General features: G+C 37.4%; 1 protein-coding gene across 3 annotated transcripts in view; it reads left to right on the top strand.

Moving 5' to 3' along the window:
- Window positions 1-26,187, top strand: part of STXBP6 (syntaxin binding protein 6) — a gene marked incomplete at both ends in the record, with an annotated part of 79,537 nt that overhangs the window by 34,928 nt on the left and 18,422 nt on the right. For 2 of the 3 annotated variants that reach the window (XM_080619971.1, XM_080619970.1), the window contains 2 exons: window positions 14,212-14,342; window positions 16,170-16,335. The exons of the other annotated variant lie outside the window; for it this stretch is intronic. In XM_080619971.1, the coding sequence (XP_080476097.1) occupies window positions 14,212-14,342; window positions 16,170-16,335 (297 nt within the window). The remainder of the gene's footprint in view (window positions 1-14,211; window positions 14,343-16,169; window positions 16,336-26,187) is intronic. 3 annotated transcript variants of the gene reach the window in all.

Genomic DNA, 26,187 nt, shown 5'->3' with positions numbered 1-26,187 from the left:
TATGAAATGTAATAAAAAGGATGTTGTTCCCTGTAATAGTGCAGTACAGTGTATGCGGTACTGTAGAAAATAAGGTCACTTGCAAAGGCCTCTTGCTATCAGAATCTTTAAAGTGCAAAAAAAGGCTGAGTTGCTCATTTTTTGTGCTATAAAATAAATTCATGAAGAAAACTCCTTTTGTAATATGGGCAGTATAGATTATTTTTAGGGTAATTTTCAGAGGAATATTTTCACAAATGAAAAGCTACTGTAAGCAGTAAAATGTTACTACAAAATAAAAATTTATGCTGCATTACCATAGTAAATCATTAAAAGGTTTTAAATATATTTTATATTTAAAATGTGTAAAAGTTATTTATAGACTTCTTTGAGACTTTTCTGTGTCTGTAGGGTATCTGTTTTTCTCATTAAGCATGAATAATCAATTGTATTTTAAACCTGTTTCCAAGTTTTAATTTCATTTGAAATTAAGTAATAGCTAGGGACACATTCAGGTTAGGTTTTCGTAGCTTGACATCTGAGAGATTAATTCTGAAGCCAAATTTCATTTTGAGTTATGAATAAAGAGAAGAACATATAGTCTTCCACATTACTGGGCAAAAAATTTGGGGCCTATAAAGACTACCTAGAGCATAGTCCTGTAAGAAGTATGTCTATAAAATAAGAGTAATTGATCCTGCCCCATCTCTGGAAGTATTCAAGGCCAGGTTGGATGGCACTCTGAGCAGCCGGGTCTAGTGGAAGGTGGCCCTGCCCATTGCAGAGGGGTTGGAACTAGATGAACTTTAAGGTCACTTCCAACCCAAACCGTTCTATGATTCTATGAACATAAGGAGCTATGCATTTTAAGATACACAAATCAATAGGCCTTTTGCAAACGGAAAAGAATGCAAACTGAAAAAAGAGCTGGTAAGGAAAAAAAGCTGGTGGTATGCACTTGAGATGTTTAGTCCTATCTTTGTATGCATGCCACACAAATGTAACGAAGAAGGTAGTTCAGTTATATATACTAGACATACCATTTACCATTGCGTGGTAAATACTGAGGTAAACTTTATCCTTCAATATCTTCTTAATTGTGTTTTTCTGTTACCTATTACAGTGAACCCTTTGGGAAATGAAAATAGCAGATTGACTGAATTACCAGTTTGATCATCTGCTAGTCATTATACTACGGCATATTAAATCTACAAAACTAGATTAAATCTACACCTAATCATAATAAATCTAATAGATTTAACAAACCTGCTGAAAATCTTTGAAGTCAGTAAAATCCTTGATGAAAAAAACTGCAAAACAGTTTCTCTGAGGTTTCTTTTAACTGTGGGGAAGCACAGAAACTTTAAAAATGTATGTTGTAGCTGACTTGCTGAAGGTTCATGGTAAAAAGCTACAGGAAGTCATACAACTACCAAGGAAGCTTTTGTCTTTTCTGATAACAGACTGGATATTTCCATGTAAGTTATTTTACTATGATGTCTTGTATCTGTGATTTTAGATACTCGGCTTTTGTTCAGTTGAGCAGTCTGAGAATGTGCCTTTTAAAAATGCATTTTTAAAATACTTGATTGTTTTAGCACATTATTGTAAATCACTTTTCCATGTCACTTTAGAAAGTTAGCCTTTTATGTAAAGTTTTGAAGACATGGCTTAGATAAACTTACAGAAGTGATCTTTACCTTATGTAAGTTATATAGTCTATATTCTGTATATGGAAGCTGTTAGGGAAGTTCTTCAGCAGCCCTCTAGTTGCATATCAAAGTGGCATACCTAGTCACATTTATCTTCCCCAACAAAATGTTCCATGATGGACCTTTATTTGGTGGAGTACTCTTCAAAATTACTGTTCAAGGAGTCATTCCTTATTGTTGTGGCCTCAATTAAGAAGCGTGATGAAGTTGGAGAAATAAAAACCATTAAAATTATTTGCTAATAGTGTGCATGCTTTCTTTTCTGCTGTTAAACCTGTTTGATGTCTTACTCTCTGTACCTTTAAAGGCTAGGAAAGCTCCTGGTTGGAAATGGTAGACTTATCCTTGGTAAAGAGAGACAACTGGTGCTTTGAAGAGTTTTCTAAAAGAGCAGTAAGTGGAAGAAGACTATCAGTTAAGTCAAATTTTCAGTCCTACCGTTGCAAGGTTGTGCAATGGCAGATGAGAGATTTATTTTAATAAAACTGAGCTAAAAGAAGCAAATTTTACAGGAGTGTTCTTTACAGAGATGTTCAGTGCTTTGCAGAGGACTTTAATAGTAGTAACAATTCAGATTCTAAGTATTTACTTTTTAGTTTCTGATCTGGTTTGTTACAGTGAAATCTTTTATGTTAATAAGAGGAACTGTACACAGTATGTCATATGTCAGGTAGCTTAAGATACAACATACAGTAACTAAATGCTATATACACATTGCATCTTCAAATAAATAGCACCTTCTTCTGGTGTTACCTGTGGCTGTTCGCTCCCAATTTATTGTGGTGTAGGGCCTTTTGATGTGTCAGTCTGTAAGTAAGCACTGGTATAGTACAAGTAGCAAACTACACATATACTTTAGTTTCTAGACACTTAAATTACTTGCAGCTTGTTCACAAACTGAAACAAGCTCAGTGGGTAGCTGCAATAAATCAGTAGTTGAAAGAAAAATGGGCAGTTTAAGAAATGCCGTTATTGTACAAATATAAAATAGAGCAGAAGAATAAAGCATAGTGAAAAGAATGGAAGGTAAGTGCACAACTTAGGTGTCAGGTCCCAGCTCAGCAAGACAATTATTTCTGTTAGATGGATTTTTTTTTTTTTTTAGCACTTTTTAAGTTAGCCTTGTTGGAGTCTTGACTTCTTGATTTCTAAATCATTATTCTCATGCTTAAAGATTTCAAAATTTTAAATATAACTCATATATTACCTTCTATCTCATGTTCTCAAAGAGCTTTGCAAACTAAATTGGCATAAAAGTGGATGTCATGTTTTAACCCCAGCCAGCACCTAAGCACCACACAGCTGCTTGCTCATTCTCCCCACAGCAGGATAAGGTAGATAATCATAAAAGCGCAGACAGGTCATGGATTGAGGTAAAGATGGTTTAATAAGTAAGGCAAGGAAACTAAAGAAATTATTCACCATTTCCCATCGTCAGGCAGGTGTTCGGCCATTGCCAGGAAAGCAGAGTTTCATGACACCTAGCAGTTACTTGCAAAGACAAAAGGTATCACTGTGAATGTCCGTCCGTGTTCCCCCACCCCCCTTCCTTCCTTCCTCTGCCCTAGCTTTATACGCTGAGCGTTACATTGTGTTGTATGAAATATCCCTTTGGTCAGTTGGGGTCAACTGTCCCAGCTGTGTCATCTCCTGATGCCTTGTGCACCCCCAGCCTACTCACTGGCAGGGCAGAATGAGAAGCAGAAAAGGCTTTTACCGTGTGTTAGCACTGCCCAGCAATAACGAAAATATCCATGTGTTAGCAACACTTTTTTCAGCACAAATCCAAAACATAGACCCATACTAGCTATTATGAAGAAAATTAACTCTATTCCAACCTAAACCAGCACAGCAGAGGCGATTTCTGACCCTAAAATGCTGTTGTTGAACACCACATGGAAATAGTAGTGAACATCTTGACAAGAGACCATACTGTGTCGCTTCACGAATATTCCTTATGGCTTAAATTATCTGAAGGTTTAAGAAAGTTTCTGCTTATTTTGTGTGTTATGTCACAGAATGCTTGTTGGTTGATGCCATTGAAGAAGACGACTTACCCACTGAACTCAAGCATTTTCAAGCATTGGAAACCCTTGGTTGCAGGTAGCAGAGAACTGGTTTCCAGAAGCGTGATGGGCATTAGAAGTGTGTGAAGATTGCTGTCTGCTGAGCTGTCCATAAAACACTGCACAAGATTCTGTACCACGGAGGATTTTGGTCTTACTTCTAAACTCTCTTAATAGCGTTTAATATATAAATTTGTGAAAATTGGTGTCTAAAGTAAATTTGTTGCATTCACACTTTTTAGAGCAGCTAAAAAGTTGGGGACCAAGGTTGCATTTCAGAAGTCTGTTCATTCATATGTCACATATGAATGTTCATATATGTATGAAAAAATTACTCTTTGGACTACTACTGGGTACTGATATGTAAAAAGTCCTTTTTATTTTTGTAAAAAACACATAACATGATCATTATCCCAGACCTAATAATGGTAGTACTAATATTCTTATGAATTTTAATCAAGTTCAAAATATTAAGAATATGCATGTTTTCAAGATTTTTTTCCCTACTTTTGCATCTGAGATTGAGTGCTGTCTTAACTGTATGTGTTGCTTGCTCTATTTCACTTTAGTTGCCTACAGAAAATAATTCAGACAGTGGAAAAGTCGTTATATAAAAACATCCCTTCATAGTAATCACTGGAGTTCCAGCAGTAAGATGCAAGAAAGGCTGCATATCTGGCTTTTGCTGCGTAAATGTGTTGTGGATTATATACTGTGGGTAGAGTACTTCATAGGCTGAGATACTGCATTTTGTCATGGTTTTTTGGTTTGTTTGGTTAGTTTGGTTTTGTTGGGTTTTTTTGTTTTGTTTTGTTTTTGTAATAGACAGGATTTAAATAACTGGCTTCCGTTAAAATAATGTGTGATGATAGCTTGGGGTTGCAGCCGTTGGCCCACTTAATTGTTTTTCTTCCTGCTTGTCCTTTCCTATAGTCACCTCTGTACTTCCCCACAGATGTTTCTGGGGGCTTTGTTAGTTTGGGGTGCGTATGTATGTGTTTTAATTTCTTCATAATTTGAGGTGATCAAAGTCTACCAGCCGTCTTGAGTTGCTTACATTGATACTTGGATATTATCATGCCCCGTACAAATGTGAAGGTTTTTGTAGAATTCTGTCCATCTGAAAGTTTGAGTCATGAGAATATAGAGTAATTTGCCCACTGCTGTTCTGACTTATGCCATTGTGTAGCAAAAGCCTGGAAGTTTGTGTTGAGCAGATGTAATGGAGTCCTTTCTTGTATCTGCTGTATGCAGACTTTAGTAGTAGGCTCGTCTACTACGTTTTAGGTCATTGATTCAGAGCAAAATCAGTAAAACAGCACTGGTTTATAAATCACATTAAATGTTCTAGTAAACACCCTACTCTGTTGCAGCAGGGTCCTGTTAGACTGTAGGATCTTAAGTCCAAAAACTGAAACCTGTCAAGTTATGTTAAGCAAACTTAGAAATGGAGAACTATTTCTTAATACCATACTTTCTGTGTGAGTTACTGAGTAAGCAGTTCGAACTTTAATTTTCCAGAGCCTCTTCCTGCCTCTCAGGGCACTCACTGTGAAGTTCAAACATTGTTTTCAGGCTGGTGAGATAATTCCTAGTGTACTCTCTGCATGCAGATTCACATCTGTTAACTTGTATGGGAATTATGCCAAATTCCACTTTTAGAAGTGCTTTTGTGGTATTGATTTTAACAGGTTCTCTGTAGTTGCGGGTACTGAAGTGACCAGAATGTGATAAAAGGAGTATCTCTAGCCACCCACACAGATATTCACTGTGGTCTGTATCTTCAGCCTGGATTTCTAAACTAGTTTGAAGTGGGATTTTCTGAAGTGTGCATAAATGCTCACAAGGATATTTAAAGTATCCTGTTCAACCAAGTCTGTGTAGGATGCTGCCTGCCTTTTGAGGACAAGAGAGCGAAGACTGTAGCTGTACATGATCCATACTAATACAGAAGGGCACATGCTATGGTGGGCTGAAATGCTCCATTACCAAATACCTTCCAGTCAAGAGGTGAGGCTCTACCATCTCAGAACAAGGTGAGCTACTAATGTAGAATGCTGTAGGCCAGGATCAGCAGGAGCCCTGTACTGGTTGAGAGGTCTCTGATGAAGATTTTGGTCCCTAGGTTGTAAGGAAGTCATGCCTCTTCCCTGGGACCTGACTGGAATACCTGTTGTCATCTTCTGCAGTTACAATGCCTTGGCAGATCTGTCAGAGCACCATCTTGTCCTCTGGACTAGTGTTGTGGTTTAAGCCAGTCAGCAAGTCAGCCACGCAGTTTCTACTCCCCTCCTGGATGGGGAGGAGAATCGAAAGAATGTAACTCCCACGGGTTGAGATAAAAACAGTCCAGTAACTAAGGTATAACACAAATCACTACTGCTACCACCAATAATGATAAGAGAAATAACAAGGGAAGAGAATACGATACCGCCCGCCGGAAATGAGCCCGACAGAGAAGAGGACGTGCCCTTCTGGGGAACTCCCAGTTACATCCCTGGGCATGACGTGCTGTGGTATGGAATACCTCTTTGGCTAGTTTGGGTCAGGTGCCCTGTCTCTGCTTCCTCCCGGCTTCCCCTCCTCCCTGGCAGAGCATGAGACTCACAAAGTCCTTGCTCAGGGTAAACATTCTGACCAGCAACTGAAAACATCGGCTTTATCAGTATTATTCGCAGGCCGAAAGTCAAAACCACAGCGCTGCACCAGCTACTAAGAAGGAGAAAAACTGACTGCTGCTGCTGAACCCAGGACAACTAGGTTTTAACCTAATTCATATTTGCTATATTTTACTAGAAATATCTCAGGAATCTTCAAATGCAGCTGACTGTGTGCAGGAAAAAGGAGGTGGGAAAAGTTCAAAGTTGGCTGTGTTGCAAGGTGGAATAGTAAAAGGCAATTACAACAAAACCTGGAAGTTCAGTCGTCATTCTGGAAGTGAATATGTGTTTAATAAGATTCTTTTCCAAATATTTGAAGTTAAGCAGAAGCTTTCTTTCTGGCTATAAAATGAAGTCTGCCATTTTTTCCACTGTTAAGTGCATCTGTCTATGTAACTGTGCCAATGTGAAAAAGAGTTGCTTTGGTATCAATACCTTAAACAGTATTGCTGTAGTATATGAAGAATAATTTAAGCAAGCTCTTTATTTATAACTGCAATACTTCTGTCTTTCTAGCTTTAAAAAATTTGTAGGAATGAAAAATAAGTCAAGAAACTGTAAGGACTGAAATATATATATGGTATGTTGGGGGCTTAAAGTGTTTGAATAAGCATAAAAACTATTTTTAAGGGCATGCATTTACATGGTTCTGTGAAAATTAAATATAATGGAAAGCTAGGTGCAAACCCAAAAGGCAAGACACTCTGCCTATAAGCAGAGTATGTTTGGTGTATGTATGTATGTACAGTGGTATGTTTGGAAAATATATGGGCTCTCAGGCAGGCTTACAGCACTTCATGGTGTCTTACACATAAAAAAAAAAAAATAATAAAAATTGCAACCCAAAGCAATTTTCCTTTTACTTGAAGGCACCAGAAAATTGTTTTGTCTTTCATCTTGGGAAGATAACACATATGCCTTAATCTGAATTTCCAGGGTAACTTTTTTTTTTTTTAGTATTCGATTTGTGTTTTACTCTTCAGCAGATAAGAACTTGTATGTAGAAAGAAAAAAATATTACTTAGAGAACTGTATTTTCAGCAGTGTATGAGTAAACCTTAATTGAGATACGTATTTTGTACATTCTTACTTGGAAAGCAATGACAGTGAAGCTGGCAACTTGTTACAGACAGTGATGCAGTAGGTGCTGATTGAAGGAGACATGATGAAAAGTGTTTGTTATTTGAACTATTGGGGAGGGCTTTGGGAAAAAACAGTATGTGCTTAGATTTACGAGTAGATTGCCTCTGTATTTGAAATACAACAAAATTTTAAAACTACTGTTTTAATGTTTCCCCGTTTGATGTGAAAATATTAGCTGTGCCTAAAGAAACAGGAATTAATTTTTGGTTAAAATGCTGTGTATTTAGGGCCACTGATATCCCCTTGTTCTATTTGACGAGTGGAGAAGGTGGGAACTGTGCAGCTTCTGGGTGCCTTCAGCTCCTTGAATCTCAGATGATGAGAAAGCAGCATTGCCTAAAGGAGAAAGGAAATGTGGGCAGAAGTAGGAAATGCAGTTCGTGGAAGTCAGGCCTCAGCAGACATGTTGACACCTGGCAGGCCTTGGCCAGCAAGTGGAAATTTAAACCTGCCCCAGTTTTAACTGGTTTTGTTTATTTTTCACTGAGGCTAGCTATCTTTACTGCAGACATACCTCTGGTTTGGGTTGGGTTTTTTTCTCTGTACCTAAGATTAATCCTGGACGTGACAAATGTAAGTCTGGATTCCAGTTAGCACTGTCTTCTCAGAGCATCTCTTTGTATTATAGATAACTGAGGCCTGAAAACCGTGGCAGGTATGAAGGTTCCTGGAGTTAGCAGGTGGACAACCAGAATGAGAAGGCTCAAAGTTCTAGAATTTAGATGCCACATTAGATCAGTCTTTACTTGAAACTGGTCTGAGGAAACATGAAATACTACAAATCTTGGTGTTCAAACTCAGAGCTGGAGTTGATAGACCACAAAGTTTGTATTCATCACGTGAAGCAGACTGGAAATATTTTTCCTGAAATTAAGACAGTTCACATACTTGGTCCTTATTCTTTAATACCTAAGTAGGTCAGAATGTATCCATTTGCTCCATTTTTTTTAATCTGTAGCTGCATTTGTCTGATTCTTGGAAAGCTGCTTTGGGAAATTCTGGAAGTTGCTTTCCAGGACCATACTTCTCTTATAGGACCATGTGGCCTGAACAGTGGTGGTTCAGGCTACCTTGAAGCATTGCAGAACAGCAATACAAACTTCTACTATCTTTAGGGTTGAGGGATTTGTTATTTAGTGTCCTTTCCCCTCCATAGTCCCCCTTTCCTTGCTTTGGTAAGAAAACAGGGAAATTTTGAAATGTGGAGGAAAACAATTAGTCAGGTTGTTCTTGTGATATAAAGAAAAACTCCTTCAAATGTTAGAGGAATAAAGATAAATCTTGTTTTCTTGACTTTTACTTTGAAATTATGTAGGTGAGAATAGCAAATGAGACTCAGTCCTTGTAGATACCTCCTGATGTCTTTCCATTGAAACTCTGTACTTTGACACTTGCAAGCAAAAAAAAAAAAAAAAAAAATTAGTCTTGGGTTTCCTCAAGCTTCTGAAGCATTTCCACAAATTACTTGTGTTTCATCCTGTGAATACAAATACTCAAAACATGTTGCACAATTGAGTAGCAATTGGACGTAGAAGCAGAAGTGCCACTATTTTTTCATTGGTCAGAAATTGCAGATCAGCCTAACTGATAGCCATAGCTGACTAGGATTGTGTACGTGACTGTCAGAATTTTAGTCAATGAGCTTTTGCAAGTTTGAGAGATGTTTTCTCCTTGGTGGCTGGGGAGTGAAGGGACTTGGAGGATGAGAATTAGATGTAATTGCACAAACGGAAGTCTGGAGGGAGAAGACAGCATTTCAATATGTAACTCTAGAGAACTGGAAAGTATAGAGCAGTAATTATCTCTTTCACAGTCTGTTCATACCCTACTTCTTTTCCTTAAGATCTGGCTTCAAAAAATAGGCATTTCTACCACAAATACATAATTTTATCTATTTCCTAATAAAAATCTGTATTGATATTAATATTTTAAACTAAGATGTGCTACTGCTCTTAAATTCCCTCTTTTTATTCTGACCTGCTTAAAAGCTTTTTAGGAAACTCCTGGCTGTTTTTAGAGTTAGTCTTTCTGTGAAAAGAATAGTTTTGCTTTAGGGCAGTGTTTCTTCAAGAAGAGAGGGAAGATTAAATTCTAGACACAGTAATCATGAAATCACATCATGTCACTTTGGTGTTGAGTTCAACTTTTTCTTCGTCAGAGATCTTTTTTAAAAATGTTTAGTGCATTATAAAGATGATTTTTTTTTCCACCATTAATTATTGACAGCCAGCTTGGTGAACTTGCAACATTGGTTATTTGTAAGTTATTAGTGAGAATCACTATACAGGATTTGACATACAGATAATTATGCTGATCTAACATTAGGTTGATGAATAGTTCTGAATTGAGCTACACAAATAGCCAGTGCCTTCAGTAGACTTATGCAGGCCCACTAAGGAGTCTCAGCCTGACATTTTGACAAATGAAATAATTTCATAGAAGAAAATACTTTTTTTAATGATCTTTCTTCTTTTGGGGGGGATGGTTGGGTTTTTTTGGTGTGAGTTTGTTTGTTTGTTATTTTTTGTTTGGTTGGTTTGTTTTTTGTTTTCCTGAAAAGCTCATCACGTAACAGCAATGAAAATTAAGGCTGCATGATTTATTAATCTGTTCAGTGCCCAGATTAAAAAAAAAATCTTGTTACAGTGTAAGAAGTCACTGCCTGCTTCAAGACTTTGCTCTTTTTAATTTCTGCCTTCAGTTATTACTTCAGTCATTCAGCAGTGTAGAAATGCACTGCAATATGACAAGAACTTTTGTGAGGCCGTCAAACAATTTGTCATAAGATTCCTAATTACCTAGAGTATGAGTTATTAAACGCACAGGTCCAAATTTAAAGTGCATCCGAAACAAACACAGATACCCAGACTCAGGACTTCAAGGACAGACATTGCTTTTTAAATACACCTTTCAAATCTGATTAAAATAAATAGATGTTCATAGTACAGTGCTTTAGAGCTTTCAAGGTGCTTCTCAAGGCCAAGTATTTTGACTAAAATTTTAGTATTCTATCTTCTGCATTCAAGTAAAGGTACCTTAGAAGACTGAAAACGTAAAATATATTCTGGACTGCAGATTGGGCTTTAGTCTCCCTTAGCTTTCTGTGTGGTCTTTAGTCTCCCTTAGCTTTCTGTGTGAACAGCTGCATTGATTTGCTACTTAAGATGCTAGACATGCATGTGAGTACTGGATTCTAGCTGAGGTCTGGAATTCAGATACATTTGTTTTAGTGTGTTCCACATGGTAACAGTGACTTTTCTGACTGTCACAGCATTCTCTAAAGCTGATTCTGAACTGACTATTCTGCCTCATATTCTCTGATCTGCTTTTGAAACATCTAACTTAAATACATGCCTCTCAAGTCTTAACAACCTCTTTGAAGCTTAATACTGTAACTTTCTATTTACAATACAAAATGGTTAATGATTTCTTCAGTCCCAGCAGAAATGTTATGTATGTTAATATAGTGTTAAAAATCAAAACCAAAACCAAATCTCACAGTGTCTTCCATCATAAATTGCTGTAACTGTTTTCTCACATTCTTTCTTCCTCTACCAATAACTGTATTCTTTAAAAAATAAAATATAAATAGAAAATAAAAAAGCTTACTTATTTGCATCTGATGACACACAGAAGTACCATATGGACCTACCATCTATTGATGGGTTCCAAAGAAATATACTTTGTCCACACTACTACAGCTTCATATTTTGAAGGCATAATGTTAAGTTCTATTATAAACAAACAAACAAAAATAGGCAAAGGAAACAAAACAATCCCACCTAAAATTGAAGCATAACTTGAATATTGTCTTTTATTTTCTTAAGGTCAATAATGCATGTGGAAGATTTTAGCTAACTCATCAGAATGACTTGTCAGAGGATGTGTGGCTAGGAGCATGTAACTGCTTCCAATTTTTTTTTCAGATTTAAGAATATACTTCTTACATGTTTGCAGGGTAGCACCCACTCATTATTTTGTGTGGAAGTGTTCTAGTTTGCAAAGCAACATAATGAGCAGCTAGTGAGGATGGTTTTTCTCAGCTGCCAAAGGGTGTCACAGAGTTGTAATGACTGCCGTATTACTGTCAAGCTGTCATGGAGTAAATGAAGTTTTTAAAGTCTGTATTGTGGGGTTTTGGGTAGCTGGTTTTTTGTTTGATTTTTTTTGAATGTTTGAGAAATGCTAGCTTTTTCCTGAAATACCAAGACACAAGAGATGAAATGCAACTAGATCTGTTTGGCTGTGCACAGTAATTATAAGTGGGAGACCTAAAGGGAAAACTGCTGTTTTTCAAGGAGGATCACATTAGCTAACTTGAGACTGAATTTCTACCTAAAACAGCTGAGATACCCAAGATCCTTATAAGCTTTTCCAGTGTAGACTAGCCCTCTTGGACTCTGCCAGAGTTGCTGTGTGGTGGATGATAGAGAAACAGTCATCTAATCAAGATGTTTTTATAGTTGGTCACCAATAGAGTTGCTGAGGTTCAGGCACTTAATGTGATCTTCTTTTGCTGAAGTACAAAGCACTGATGGCTCCAGCTGAAAACAAAGCTGCTGATCATTAATTATTTAAAGTGCTATGTGGAGGAGTCTGGAGATGCCAATGTTGAGATTAGATATTTGGTGTTTTAACTATCATATCTTGAAATATGCAATGACCACTGTTTTCAAGAGCACTAGAATGTATGTCTTGTAGAAGCCTTCAGAGCAGTGAGAAGTTTGCTGTATTAAACTTTAATCTTATAACTGATTTTCCGTGAGACTGAGGGGGTAAGAGGAGGTACAGCACTTGATAAATAATTTGTCTGTCTAATGCTTCCTAGGTTTGAATGCTTTGTTTTGCTACTAGTGATAATTTTCTATGTGGCTTCTGTATAGTATTGTGCATATTTTCTTTTTAATGCATGCCTCATTCAGCAGTAGATTATTGCCTGTTTCTCTTGGAAAGGGAATAATCCACAGACCACAAAACTTGAGCCATTGTTATATAGCGTTCTATTAATAATCGTTTGTAGATAATATGTGGAACTTGGTCTAGTGGAATGCTTTAGAATCTGCCAGAGTGATCATTGAAGTTAACAAAAAAGACATGACAAATGTTAGGCTGTATTTAGGGAATGTAAGGACATAAGTTTGTGGTCTGCTTGTGTAACTTTAAATTTGTTTCCTACACAGTGGTATATAAATTTTCAACAAAAGCAGAACCTGTGTATATACTGTGTAAGCATGGATAGGATGCCTGTCACCTCTACTTTGATGTTATTGTTAGGCTTGGGTACATAGGTCATGGGGCAATCGAAGAATCTTTAATAGTAATATCACTTCTTAGTAATATCTAGTCTTTGAGTTTCAGTAGTTATTCTGATTTAATTTTGCTGCTGCCTTTCTGATGCTGTGCTATTTTCTCTGTTCTGTACTGTTTAACGTGTGATTCTGAATTGCATTCTGCACTGATTTGATTCTTAGTGCTTCCACTGCTTATGAAGAGACTTCTGGCAATCTTTTTATTACATTCTTATTAATAGTCTGTTCAATATATTGAGTTCAGCTACGTTCTACTTCATGCTTTCTTCTTCAGTGTAACTTGTTAAAAACAATTGTCTACCATGTGGAATGTTAATATCAGATTTATTTTTTTTATTTTTTTTTTACCTACTAAAATTTCCTTGGAAATTAATTTTTTGCTTATCAAATTAAGCTCTCTTAAAGGTGATTGGACTTTCACATATACAGACGCACACACTGAACTGAAAATGTATAAGTCTGAGATACTGAAATGAGCTTTTTATATTAATGTGCATTTGTCCTAATCTATTCCAAAGTACATTTAATATCCAGACAGTGATCTGTGCATTGGTTAATTTTCATTATTTGAATACTGAAAGAGAACAGTGAGACACATTATTAACTTTTTAACATTATGGAATGCTGAGATATCATGCCAATATTTACTTACTGTATAACTGTACCCCTGAGTGCAGAAGTGCATGCAGCATGCATCTTCTGAGTGGGCAACCTCTTAGCTTTCCTGATTATTTGGGTAAAAGGGTGCACAAAACTAAGCAATCTTATTCAAATCTTGGTTATTTTAAAAGCCTTCTTTAACTGCTAGTATTTAATAGCAGAGAGAAGTGACTTTTCCAATAATATTTTTTTTGGAGGGCCATATCAGTGAAGAGTGGAGATGTCTTCTACACACACACCTTTTTTTGTATGTGTGTGTTCTCCTTTCTTGAATTCCAAGAAGAAATTAATTGAGGCTGAGTGTGAGAAACCTCAGCTAAACAATGTGGGGAAAAAAGAACAGTAAGATGATTGTAAAAAAGCAGATGCAAGACCTTTGTTTTAGTTCTCTTTTTTCCAGGGTATTGTCAACTTAAGCTGATAATTCCTAAAATATATCTGATTTTCAATAGTATAATACTTGTTGGGTATCGTACCATCATTCTGGAACGTGGTTTTCAGTACGTTATCCAGAAAAGGGCATGTGTTCTACTGTGCCCTTTCAGAATCAGTGATGTGTTTGCTTTGTGGGACATTATAGAAAATACACCAGCAAACCAACTACTGTTAAAGTGAACTAAGCGTCATGTTCCTGAAACATTAAGCCTATTTCAGTTACATGCTTTTTCTTTTATATGTTTAGTGACAAACAAGAAACCAGCTCAAGCATCTATTACAAAGGTGAAGCAATTTGAAGGCTCTACATCTTTTGTCAGGAGAACACAGTGGATGCTCGAGCAGCTTCGCCAGGTCAATGGTATAGACCCTAATCGGGTGAGTTTGAACAGTTCTAGAAAAAGAAAATTAAGCTCTTGTATAACTGATTTGTGAGTCAAGCATTCTGTCACTATTCAAAAGGCATCTGGAAAGTTAGGATGCAGGTTTAAGTCCAAATTCTCAAAAAAAGAAATAAATCAATGCAATATGTGAAATAGATTTTTAATGGGAAAGGTGGGAGGAGGCCAAAGCTTATATTCATATGGGTTTTCTTTCTTCTTGCCTTTCCCTACTTTCCTTTCTACTCTCTCTTCTTTGCAAGGAGAAAAATAAGAGCCTTGTTTGCCTTGTCTTCAGCTATAAGCCTCTTGGGGTTCCTTTTGGCATCCAGCTGTGTTGTAAGATAGAGCATTAAGTAAAAGCAAGGACATGAGAGGTTACTGAAGTTCAAGTTTGTGAAATACTGTGAGCCTCTCATTTTTTTCTAGTGTAGTCCTGTCCTCAGGTCTTTCTGCATTTCTTAGCTTTTTATACAAAGGGTGGTGGTGTGGTTTAGTTGCCAGTGACATGTGAAAGTCAATTTAGACCAAACCAAACAAACAAAACACCAAAAATAAAACAAACAACATTCCCTCCCCTCTTGCCCTTCCCTGGCTAGTTCTGGGATTATTCTTTCAGTGTGGAATATAGAGTCCACCTTGACCTCTCAAGACAAAGTCGTACTAACATTTAATAAGCTCATAAATACAAATCTTCAGTAGTAAATCAGCAAAATTAGAATTTACGAATGTGGCCTATATTAAGCGATCACAAAATGACTTAACTGTGTTCATTGTACAGGAAAGTGTTTGTGACTACCCCCCTTGGTTTGTTCAAAGCTATGCTCTGATCAGCCACCTAAGCATCCTAACTGGTGCACTAAATTCTGTTACCACACGGTATAATCTTCTGTACAAAAAAGAAGCCCTTTGGCCACTGCTCTGAAATGCAGTGGGTGGAATTATATTTTCTCTGGGTAAGGGGACAATGAAAATGAGAGCAATTAAAAATAGATAATGGATCTGAGGTTTAGGCCCTTTCCCAGCATCTGCTGTGCAGCTATGTAAATAAGAGATACTTGAGATACTCTCAGTTTGAAAGTCCTATCAAGTTCTTAAACTTAGACATGTTCCTTTCAAACTTGTCTTGCTGTGAATTCCTAGTGTCATCAATTCAAAAAAAGCATTTACTAGATTAGATTACAAAATGGTGTTTAGCAAATACTGCTAAATATATAGCAATACCTCTTGCATAAATCCATTTATTTTGGTAGTTGCTGCATGGTATAGAGCTGGGCTGTGATTTCTTCTGGGACTGCTCTTTTGTTCATGTCACCCCGAGACCTATGCAACACTTTATGATAATACGTTAAACACAATAACTAACAAAACTAAATTGCTATTTGTTTTCCTTCTTTGGTTTGGCTTTAAGAGCAGAAGCACATCTTCTTAAAATATAACATGAAAGTAGATTTTGTGCTAAGGCACCAATCCTTGCATAATACAGAAGACAAATAAATGTGTATTTGTAGATACATAGTTAAAGTCTCGTATTTCTTATGAGAACGAGATTCCAATTTTAAATGTTTTTTGTTTTCAGATATTTTTTCATAGGTGAATATTCCTCATTAAAAATACCTGCAAGAAAAAAACCTCTCTGTTCTTTTTGCATCCAGAAATATACGAAGGAAAAATAATCCCATGACAGTCTTGAGTTGCATGACCTTTCTGCTTTTCCAACATAATACTTTTTTTAAATTAATAGATCTGTTTTTCCCAAGTCATTTATAAAACTGAAATAATAGTAGTGTGTGGGGTTTATTTTCATTTTTTTTATTTCTTCTAGGATTCCCCAGAATTTGATCTACTATTTGAAAATGCTTTTGACCAATGGGTAGCAAGCACAGCTTCAGAAAAGTGCACATTTTTTCAGGTTCTACATCACACTTGTCAGCGATACCTTACAGACAAGAAGCCAGAATTTATCAACTGCCAATCTAAAATTATGGGAGGTAAGTCAGTTGAAGCTGGAGTACTTGGTGCAGTTGGACACAAAATGATTTGCACTGAGTTATTCTGTTTTGAAATGAGCCTAATTGCATCTTGAAATCGTGGATCTGAATATGCTAACTTAGAAGTAAAGTTCTAGGCTTCAGCGTTTCTTCATTGAGCACCGCTTCAGACTCTTCCACTGTGGTTGCTTCTCTAGTCTTCAGTTCTAGAGGCAACATCCCCTACTCACCTTGTGAGAAATCATTCTCCTCCCTCTTTTTAGCAACCTCAGTTTTGATTTGTCTCCCTACTTTTGTTCATTCAGAAGCATTTCTGGGTGGCTTGAAATACTTCCTACTAAAGCCTGCTCCGCATTGCCATTTCCTCACAAGTCTATGAAAAAGTGGTTATTTCTAAACTTCCAGTGGTCTTTGGGGAGTCACTTTGATCTTGACAGAAATCAGCTTGTGTAGAGTTCTGTTTCGTAAGTTATATCTTAAGGTGGATTTCTGGGATTAGACTAAAAAACATCTGGTTAGGTAAAAAAAGTGTGGTCAGTATGTGAAATTGGTATTCACCGTCCACTTACTGAGCAACAAAAACTATTATTTGGGGAGTATTTTCACGTATTTCACAAAATATTCTTTAGGAAAATAAACTGGTTTAGTCGTTCCTTTAGACTGAAATTTCTGAAAAGTCTCCTTTTTGTCTGCTCTAAACCAGAATATTATTGTTTTTAAATTCTTATACTATCTGTGTTCTTCACAGCTGAAATAAGAAATTGTTTTTCTCTTTCTCATTGAGTCTCCAAACTGTAGAGAAAAGTGTAAGCTGACTTGGGGCCTTGTTTAGTTGTTGTTTCTCCTCCCACCCCACTCTGCTTCAGTTGTAAATATGGAGAGCCTTACTCAGGTTTTTCTAGTAATTCCTCTCTTATAAATCTAGAATATATTCCTGTATGCTGTTACCAGAACTATTATTTTGTGCTTCAGCCTTCATATGTTCTTTTTTCTGGCTGTTATTTTGTCTTGCATCCCTTTGCTCTAAAACACTAAAGGTAAACTTGAGGAAGGGAAAAATCATCTCCAGTTTACACTTTAACTACTGACACTGAGGTTACCAGTAGCTTTGTGGTCGTAAGTCAGAGCTGTTCTGTCAATCGTCCTTTTATTTTACTATTCTCAAACTAAGAAAAAAGGCACAAAGTTTATTGTAAACTTCCTCTTCTCATTTTTTCCCTTCCACATTAACTAGGGTTTCCTTTGTTCTATTTTTTGTGTGATGAGGAGGAGGGAGGAGTAATTTGTGCAGTTATGGGAGAAGATATCCTCTGAGATTTTTTTCATTTCATATGGAAGCACTCATTCATATGGAAGCCTTTGTTTGTCATCTGTTTGCTCATGATGCTCACTCCCATCATTCCTGCCAATAAGTCAGTATTCATAAACCACCTGACATTTCAGCCTCTGAAAGTTTTACTCTCATGTAAGATGGATCTGTCTGAAGTTCAGTTCCTGATTCAACTGACCCAGATATCAACATTTTGTCCTAAACAAGTGTCATTAGTGGAGGGGACAGGGGGAAGAATGCTACTTAGGTTCATAGACTTCTGCTTGACTTCTGTGTTAATATTTTTAACATGCACTAGACCCAGCCATGTCCCATAAAGCTTACCCATGTTCTTTCTTTTACAGCTTTGTAGCTGGGCTTATTCAGTCACTGCCTGATACCACATGGTGACTGTTTCCGTATTCCTTGGCTGTCATTCTGATAGTGCACAGACGCAGTCCATGTGTGTACACACACTCTGTAAAGACTACAGATGTGGCATTAGGCCAGGAACTAATAAGTTTCATAGATACAGTGCTTCTGCTGTTCTTCATACTGCCAGCTTTTTCCACGCACTTGGTTACAGGTGCCTTGTGCATAAGTTTAAACTTGGTAGAAACCAAGTAATAGGTAACCCTAAATTCCATTGACTTTGTGTGTCAGCTTCAAGCAATGTAAAGTCTACAGAAAAAAAAAGTCCTAATTAGTAAATAACTGCTATCAATAATTATAAAAGGCACTGCAGTCCTTTTTATTGGACATTGTCTTTAAACAGAGTATTGCATCTTAATAATTTTAACATCTGCTGTTCCTTTCAATATTCAGATTGGCATTATTAATGCAACGCTAAGTTTTCTATGAAAGTTTTGTATTTATACTATAATTGCAAGCTTTTCTTGTATGTTCATGCATACAGATAAATTCTTACTCAGTTCCGGAAGCATTGTTCTCACACCCATGCTGGTATTTGTTGAAAATACAGGTAATTAATTATGACCAAAAAAATAGTTTAAATTAGCTTTTCACACCATTTTTTTTTAATTGTGGAAAAAAAGATTTTTTCTTTTGTTTAGCAATTTTCGTAATGTTCTAATATGCATGGGGATACATTTCACTAATCTTTTCATCATCATAGGATCATAGAATAGTTAGGGTTGGAAAGGACTTTAAGATCATCCAGTTCCAATCCCCCTGCCATGGGCAGGGACACCTCACACTAAACCATGCCACCCAAGGGCTCATCCAGCCTGGCCTTGAACACCGCCAAGGATGGAGCATTCACAACCTCCCTGAGCCACCCATTCCACTGCCTCACCACCCTCACAGTAAAGAATTTCTTCCTTATATCCAATCCAAACTTCCCCTGTTTAAGTTTTAACGTGTTACCCCTTGTCCTGTCACTACAGTCCCTGATGAATAGTCCCTTCCCAGCATCCTTGTAGGCCCCCTTCAGATACTGGAAGGCTGCTATGAGGTCTCCACGCAGCCTTCTCTTCTCCAGGCTGAACAGCCCCAACTTTCTCAGCCTGTCTTCATACGGGAGGTGCTCCAGTCCCCTGATCATCCTCGTGGCCCTCCTCTGGACTTGTTCCAACAGTTCCATGTCCTTTTTATGTTGAGGACACCAGAACTGCACACAATACTCCAAGTGAGGTCTCACGAGAGCAGAGTAGAGGGGCAGGATCACCTCCTTCAATCTGCTGGTCACGCTCCTTTTGATGCAGCCCAGGATTCAGTTGGGTTTCTGGGCTGCGAGCACACACTGCCGGCTCATGTTCATTTTCTCATCGACCAACACCCCCAAGTCTTTCTCCGCAGGGCTGCTCTGAATCTCTTCTCTGCCCAACCTGGAGCTGTGCCTGGAATTGCTCCAACCCAGGTATAGGACCTTGCACTTGGCATGGTTAAACTTCATAAGGTTGGCGCCAGCCCACCTTACAAGCGTGTCAAGGTCCCTCTGGATGGCATCCCTTCCCTCCAGCGTATCAACCGAACCACACAGCTTGGTGTCATTGGCAAACTTGCTGAGGGCACACTCAATCCCACTGTCCATGTCACCGCCAAAGATGTTGAACAAGACCGGTCCCAACACCGATTCCTGAGGGACACCACTCATTACTGATCTCCAGCCAGACATTGAGCCATTGACCACAACTTTTTGCGTGCGGCCATCCAGCCAGTTCTTTATCCACCGAGTGGTCCACCTATCAAATTGATGTCTCTCCAATTTAGAGACAAGGATGTCATGTGGGACAGTGTCGAAGACTTTGCACAAGTCCAGAGAGATGATGTCAACTGCTCTGCCCCTGTCCATCAGTTTCATAGCCCCATCGCAGAAGGTCACCAAATTGGTCAGGCAGGATTTCCCCTTAGTGAAGCCATGCTGGCTGTCACCAAGCACCTTGTTGTTTTTCATATGCCTTAGCATGCCTTCCAGGAGAATCTGCTCCAAGATTTTGCCAGGCACAGAGGTGAGACTGACTGGTCTGTAGTTCCCCGGGTCATCCATTTTCCCCTTCTTAAAAATGGGGGTTATAGTTCCCTTTTTCCGGTCATCTTCAGAAGCTTTTGCATTACTTTATATTTAAATGTATCTATTGGAGCCATATTGCTTCCAGTTATTGATTAAAAATAAATGTCATAGCAGCTTTGAAATAGAATGTTTTGGGTTGGAAGAGACCTGAAAGACCACACTGTTCCAATTTCCCTGCCATGGGCAACGACTCCTTCCACTAGACCAGGTGTCCTGGGTTCAGTAGTGGCAGTCAGTTTTACAGCTTGGGCTTAAACCACGACACCAGGTTACTCAAAAGTGCCATCCAACCTGGCCTTGAGCACTGCCAGGGATGGGGCAGCCACAGCGGCTCTGGCAACCTGTGCCAGTGCCTCACCACTCTCATAGTAAAGAATTTCTTCCAAATATCTAATCTACCCTCTAATATCTAATCTACCCTCTTTCAGTTTAAAGCCATTCCCCCATGTCATATAACCACATACCCTTGTAGGAAGTTCCTCTCCATATTTCTTGTAGTTCCCAATTAAAGCAGGTCTCCTTGGTAATATGTAATGCTGTGAAGTTAGTTCAGTCACAGGTTTATGTTTTTACTCCATTTGAGGCAAATGAAGTAATTAATTGACCAAAAGGAACACCATTCGTTGACTTCAGAAGCTGTTCTGTGAGTTGCTAGTTGGCAGGCTCAGATACCGGGGAGGTACCTGCAGTTCTGCTAGTAGTCGTTTGAAGGCCAGGGATGGGTCCATGTGTATCAAAACCCATTTAGTCAGAGACCTGCAGTGTCAGAGTTCTTATGGAAAGTACAGTGAGATACATTGTCAATCTCAAGTTCATCCTGACTGGAAGAAGTAAGGTCCAGCTGTAGTCAAGCAGCCCAAAGAACCTGATTATATAGCTTCAAATTAATTAAATTCAGTTCAGAATTTGCAACTTGGTGGGGTTTTCCTTGTTTTGTAGGTGTATATTGCTAATTAGCCAAAGCAGTATATTCAAATCATTCTTAAACCTTAGGACAGTCAGATTTCAGATGAAGCATGTCACTTCATCCCCTCCTACAAGGTAGCATTTACATTTTAAGTGATATTCTTATGAACTTTCTGGGAGGTTTGAACAGAAATATTCTTTTGGGGTGGTTAGTCAGTTTAACTTGTAATACCCAACAAATACTTTTTAAGTATTAGAATATATATGTGCATGCACCCACATGCTTATGTATGTAATGATACAGATAAGTGCATCATATACATAATGTGTGTCTTGTAGCTAATGCATATTTTCAAAAACAAAAAAAAAATTACACCAAAGAGCACTTCCTCCCAGTGGAATGAAGATGAAAGAACTTGAAGGGCTTGTTTACAAGCTTATCTTATTGAGCTTTATTCCTTTCTAAAGGGTAGAAGGGAAGAAAGTGAAATTCATGCTGCTCCTGTTTCTGCAGGAAGAGCTTAGGAGCTTAGCCATAAGTAAACATTGGGTGTCCCTGTGGAGCTACAGAACCTCTTCATTGCTTTCCTCCTTCTACCTCCTCCCCACACACCCATTTCCCATTACAGGCCAGAGCTCTGTAATGTTGTTCTTCAGAACCAGTTTTTGCTTTGTTTTCATTTGAGTATCATGTAAGGATATAGCAGGGTAATGCAGGCTAGAATGTCTTCTGTAACTTGATTGATGACAGATGATCTTAAGGTCCTTTCCAACCCTAACCATTCTATGATTAAAGGTGTGGATGCTAATTCTGGGAACAAATAACTAACTCAAATCTAGGAAGACTAACAAGATTCCTCCCATTAGTATCTTATACTAATTACTTCAAGTTTGTCTGTTTAGAAGAGACCTCTCCATAGCTTACCTTCATTCTGGATGTTATTTTGGAAAGGAAAGGCAGGCATTTGAGGATAGAGGGGTTTTTTGACAGAAATATTTTCTGCTTTTGTATCTTTCTACCATGCAGTTTCTGATACTGGAACTGGTCTAATTTGCAGTATTTTTGTGTTAATTGTTATTCATTGGCCAGGTTTGTATTGCTATTGCTTTTATGTCAGCTATGTAAAAAAAAAATTCTTGACATAACATTAGGCTGATACTGAAGACAAATCTTTCTGGATAGAACCCTCAAATACAGCATTTGCAGCTCTTAGAATTTTAATTCTGGACCTGTAAAAATTAACAGGTGCTGCCACCTTTAGATATATATTAGAAGTGCATAATCCTTGGAAAGGAGCAAGACCTCAGGTTGAAGGAAGATTATGACCTTGAAAGATACTCTATTTGCTTGGTTGGTTTTGTTTTAAGCTTTGTACCACCTGCATGCATTGGTTGTAACAGTCATTTGGTTTTGGCTTGTATTTGGTTTGGGTTTTTTTTTTTAATTTTTTTTAATTCTGTTGTGGGGTTTGTTTGGTTTTTGGTTTGGGATTTTTTTTTTTTATTTGTTTGTTTGTTTTCCTTGCTGTGTTTTTAGTTTGTTGGGGCTTTTTTGTTTTTTTCTTTTCTTTTTTCAGCTGATTTAGTTCTGCTGAATTACTTAAAATATTCTTAGAAGCACAAAGTATGGCCATCTTTGCCTCTGGAACCTTTTCTCTAGGACAGCTGGCAAGACTTATTAATGGATCATTCTCTTTCTCCTCCAAGTATATATTGCCAGTGTAATAATGGTAATGAGTACTTCTTTTTTTCATAGACTGCTGACTCAGATTACCCCATTTGAGAGCTAGTGAGCATATAGTGGTGTTGACCATACTGTGCAAGATTAATGACTGAATAAAGAAGATGAGCAAAGCTTGCTGTTAAGAGTTAGGATGGAAAGATGCTTGCTCCCCTCCCTCCTGTCGATACCTGGTACTTGTTGGTTTCAGGTCTTACCTGATAGCCATTGAAAAATTGTGTAATTTAACATACTGTTCTTGGAGAATTTCTCTTCCAAATAAATTCTGAGCTAATGAATTTGACACCACCACCACACACACGCCCTCAATCCTGTGGGATTCTGTCCCAGCATCAATGCCAGGGGAAGTACATTTGAAACAGAGAAGATAGGTTTTTCTGAAAGGCATTTGTGACCTCTCAATTTGTCTCTTTATTTTTGTGCTGTATGTTTTTCAGACTTTAATTATTCATTTCTGATTTCTGTAATTTTGACTACACTTTAAACTTCAGTCCTGTATTTTGAAGGAAGGGGAGACAACATCAAAACTATGTGGTGATGTTGAACCCTAGAAAAAATTAAAGTGTGTGAATGTAATTGTCTTGAAAAATTATAGGTAATATCTCGTTTTTGTTTTTACTTGAAGATTGATTAGCACTAAAATAACAAAAAGATCAAATGTAGAAGAAAACAAAAAGCCACTTAGATTATAAAAACCCTTCCTTTAATGTGCTGCCTATGTAAAAACATTGGAAAGATTAGCTATCTAAAGATATTAATGTAATAATATTTTTTTTAATATAAACAAAGATCTGAAGTAATCTGTTCTCTTGTTCTTCTGATCGTCAAGCAAACTCATTATTATTGAGGCTTTGGGGACGAATTTGTTGCATAGTTGATCCAGTTTGCCTATATTACATCCCTTCAGGAAGGTGGTAATGCATACAGCTAGGCAGACCACTGGTCTGATCCCCTGTGGCAGTTCTGTTCACTTCCCTCCTCTATAAATAAAATACAGTTGGTTTATAATTCAGTTCTACTGAATTGCTGCAATATCTGTAGTGCATTCCAGCACCTTTGAGCTATATGCTTATGTGTATTTTGTTTCACTGTGTCTGTACCTTGATAAATATTTGTCTAGGAAATTGCTTTTAAAATTATTTTATTGTTTATTGTGGCTTGCAAATTATTGCACTGTTTTGGTGTATTCTGCTTAAAAAAGTGCTTTTGTGGATGAAAGTGAACAGCTTGTAAAAATAATGTTGATAGAGAAGTCAGTTTCTGCATATCAGTTATGCCATGAGTCTGAGTCCAGGAGAAAGCACAGTGTCACAGTGCTACCTATGACAAGGAAAAGCTTGTGTGGGTCCCATGTTGCATTACAGTGAATACAAAAGATCACATCCTCCAGCTGTAAAGTTACTGTATGCAATTGCCCAGACTCATGAGCTAATGATGACTTTTCTAAGAAGTTTACAGCATCTTTGAAATGCTTGCTGTGGGTAGCTGATCTTCTGTGCTTTCCTAAAGAAAATTGCAGATAAGTAAGCTGAAGAGAAGTTAGTTAATATTTTTCTTCTTTACTGATTGATTTGTTTCAGCACACCTGAGTTACTACATATTCAGTTTGTCAGTCCTGTTAGCCCACCTCAAGGTTTACTTGAGGTGCTTCTTACCCCAGAGGTAAATTTATCTTTAATGTAATTTATGCTAATTGTGGCAAAGCTATGCGCTGCCAGTTTGACCCTGATTTGTTTTTACTAACATATCTTTTACTGTTTCACCTTGCATAACTTCATTAGGTTAGTGGTTGTAACAGCTTTTGAAGGTACAACTCTGACTTACACATACTCAATATATTTATACATATACAGATGTATTTATGTGTAGATAACATATGTTTGGTTAACACATAAAACATGTTTGGTTTTGTATATGTATTTTAGACGCATATTTGGGGTCATCAGTGCTTGCTTAAAATGAGCTGGATGCTAGTTCTGTTTTTCTGTTTTGATCCTGCTCTGCATTAATCAATCACTGAAAGCTGTCTTCTGATAGCCTTTGCATGTAACCATGTAAGACAAGCCAAAGTTTCTTCCCCTTTAATAAGACTCGTTTTGATCTATCTGTACTCTGACATCAAAAGGTGATGTCTGTGTTCATAATGACTTCAGATCTATTTGAAATGGAAAACAGAATTGCTTCACTTTTTTTTTTTTGGGGGGGGGAGGGGGGAGAGCTGGATAATGGCCAAATTAGGCCTTTCAAAGGGAAAACTGCACCACCTGAATGCCCAGCTGTTTCAGAAATTAAAGTCCCCCTTTTGTGTTCCTGCAACCCAGTAATTCTCACATTTCTTTAGGTCACTGTTACTTTATTTAATGAAGCTGTTTTTCCCAGTTTGGAAAGTGAATGCAAGTAGTGCATCAATAGTAATAACTGAAAATAAACTATTCAAAATACCCCTATGGATATACTTCTGTGTGCATCCAAATCCATTTCTTAATATTTATGAGTGTCTTAAATCCTTGAGAATGAACTTTGTGTAAATTTATAGGCTGCTTGAGACAAGAAAACTCAAATGAAGCACTAAATAATACTTTTTCTTAAAATTACAGCACTCCAACAATTTGACGTCAGCTTGTTTGTAAACCACACAGCCGCTAGTTCACTTGTAATGGGTTGCTCATAACCACCTCGTACTTAATGAATTGATACTTTTGGGGTTTTTTTCAGAGTATCCTTTTGTTACCTTTTTGAATTTTGGTTCTTTCCACTTCCAGTCAGGAAGTCTAAGACTTGGTCTGTCTCACTTACCACTCCTTGGTCTTTGGGTAAAAATCCTATTTGCCACATTTTCCTTAAACAGTTCCTTTCAGAGTCGTAAGACAATGACATTACTTATACTTCATTCAGATGTATAGTAATGTTGTACTTCTTGTCCAGCATTATTTCCATAACTAGTAGGCATTTGTTAGTGTTGACATTTTCAGTCTTCTGTGCTTCTGTTGACACAGATAGGAACAGTTCAGTGTATATATATCTCCCCACTGTGTGATCTCACAGCAATGGCTCTTTCTATTTTGATAGCATAGGTCATTTCTCATCTGAAGGAATTTAGCATCTCCACCTTTGCAGTTCCCATTTTGATATAAGAATGCGTAGATGGCCTTGTTTGTATAGTCTTTATTTGCTAACATTTGATATTTTGTTCTGATTTTTCAGATGCAATATTAATTTGATACCTGCATTTTAATTCATAAAATCTACAGTATATAGACTGCAGTTTTGTTATTATTCATTTGTGTTTTCCTTCTTCTAATCCTGGCATTTGAAAACATAGAACTCTGAATATGCCACTACAATTTAAAAAAAAATGTCAGG

The sequence above is a fragment of the Psittacula echo genome (assembly GCF_963264785.1).
Source record: "Psittacula echo genome assembly, chromosome: 5".
Classification (NCBI taxonomy): Eukaryota; Metazoa; Chordata; class Aves; order Psittaciformes; family Psittacidae; genus Psittacula; species Psittacula echo.
The sequence above is the reverse complement of the archived record's forward strand: the minus strand, read 5'-3'. Positions and strand labels throughout refer to the sequence as shown.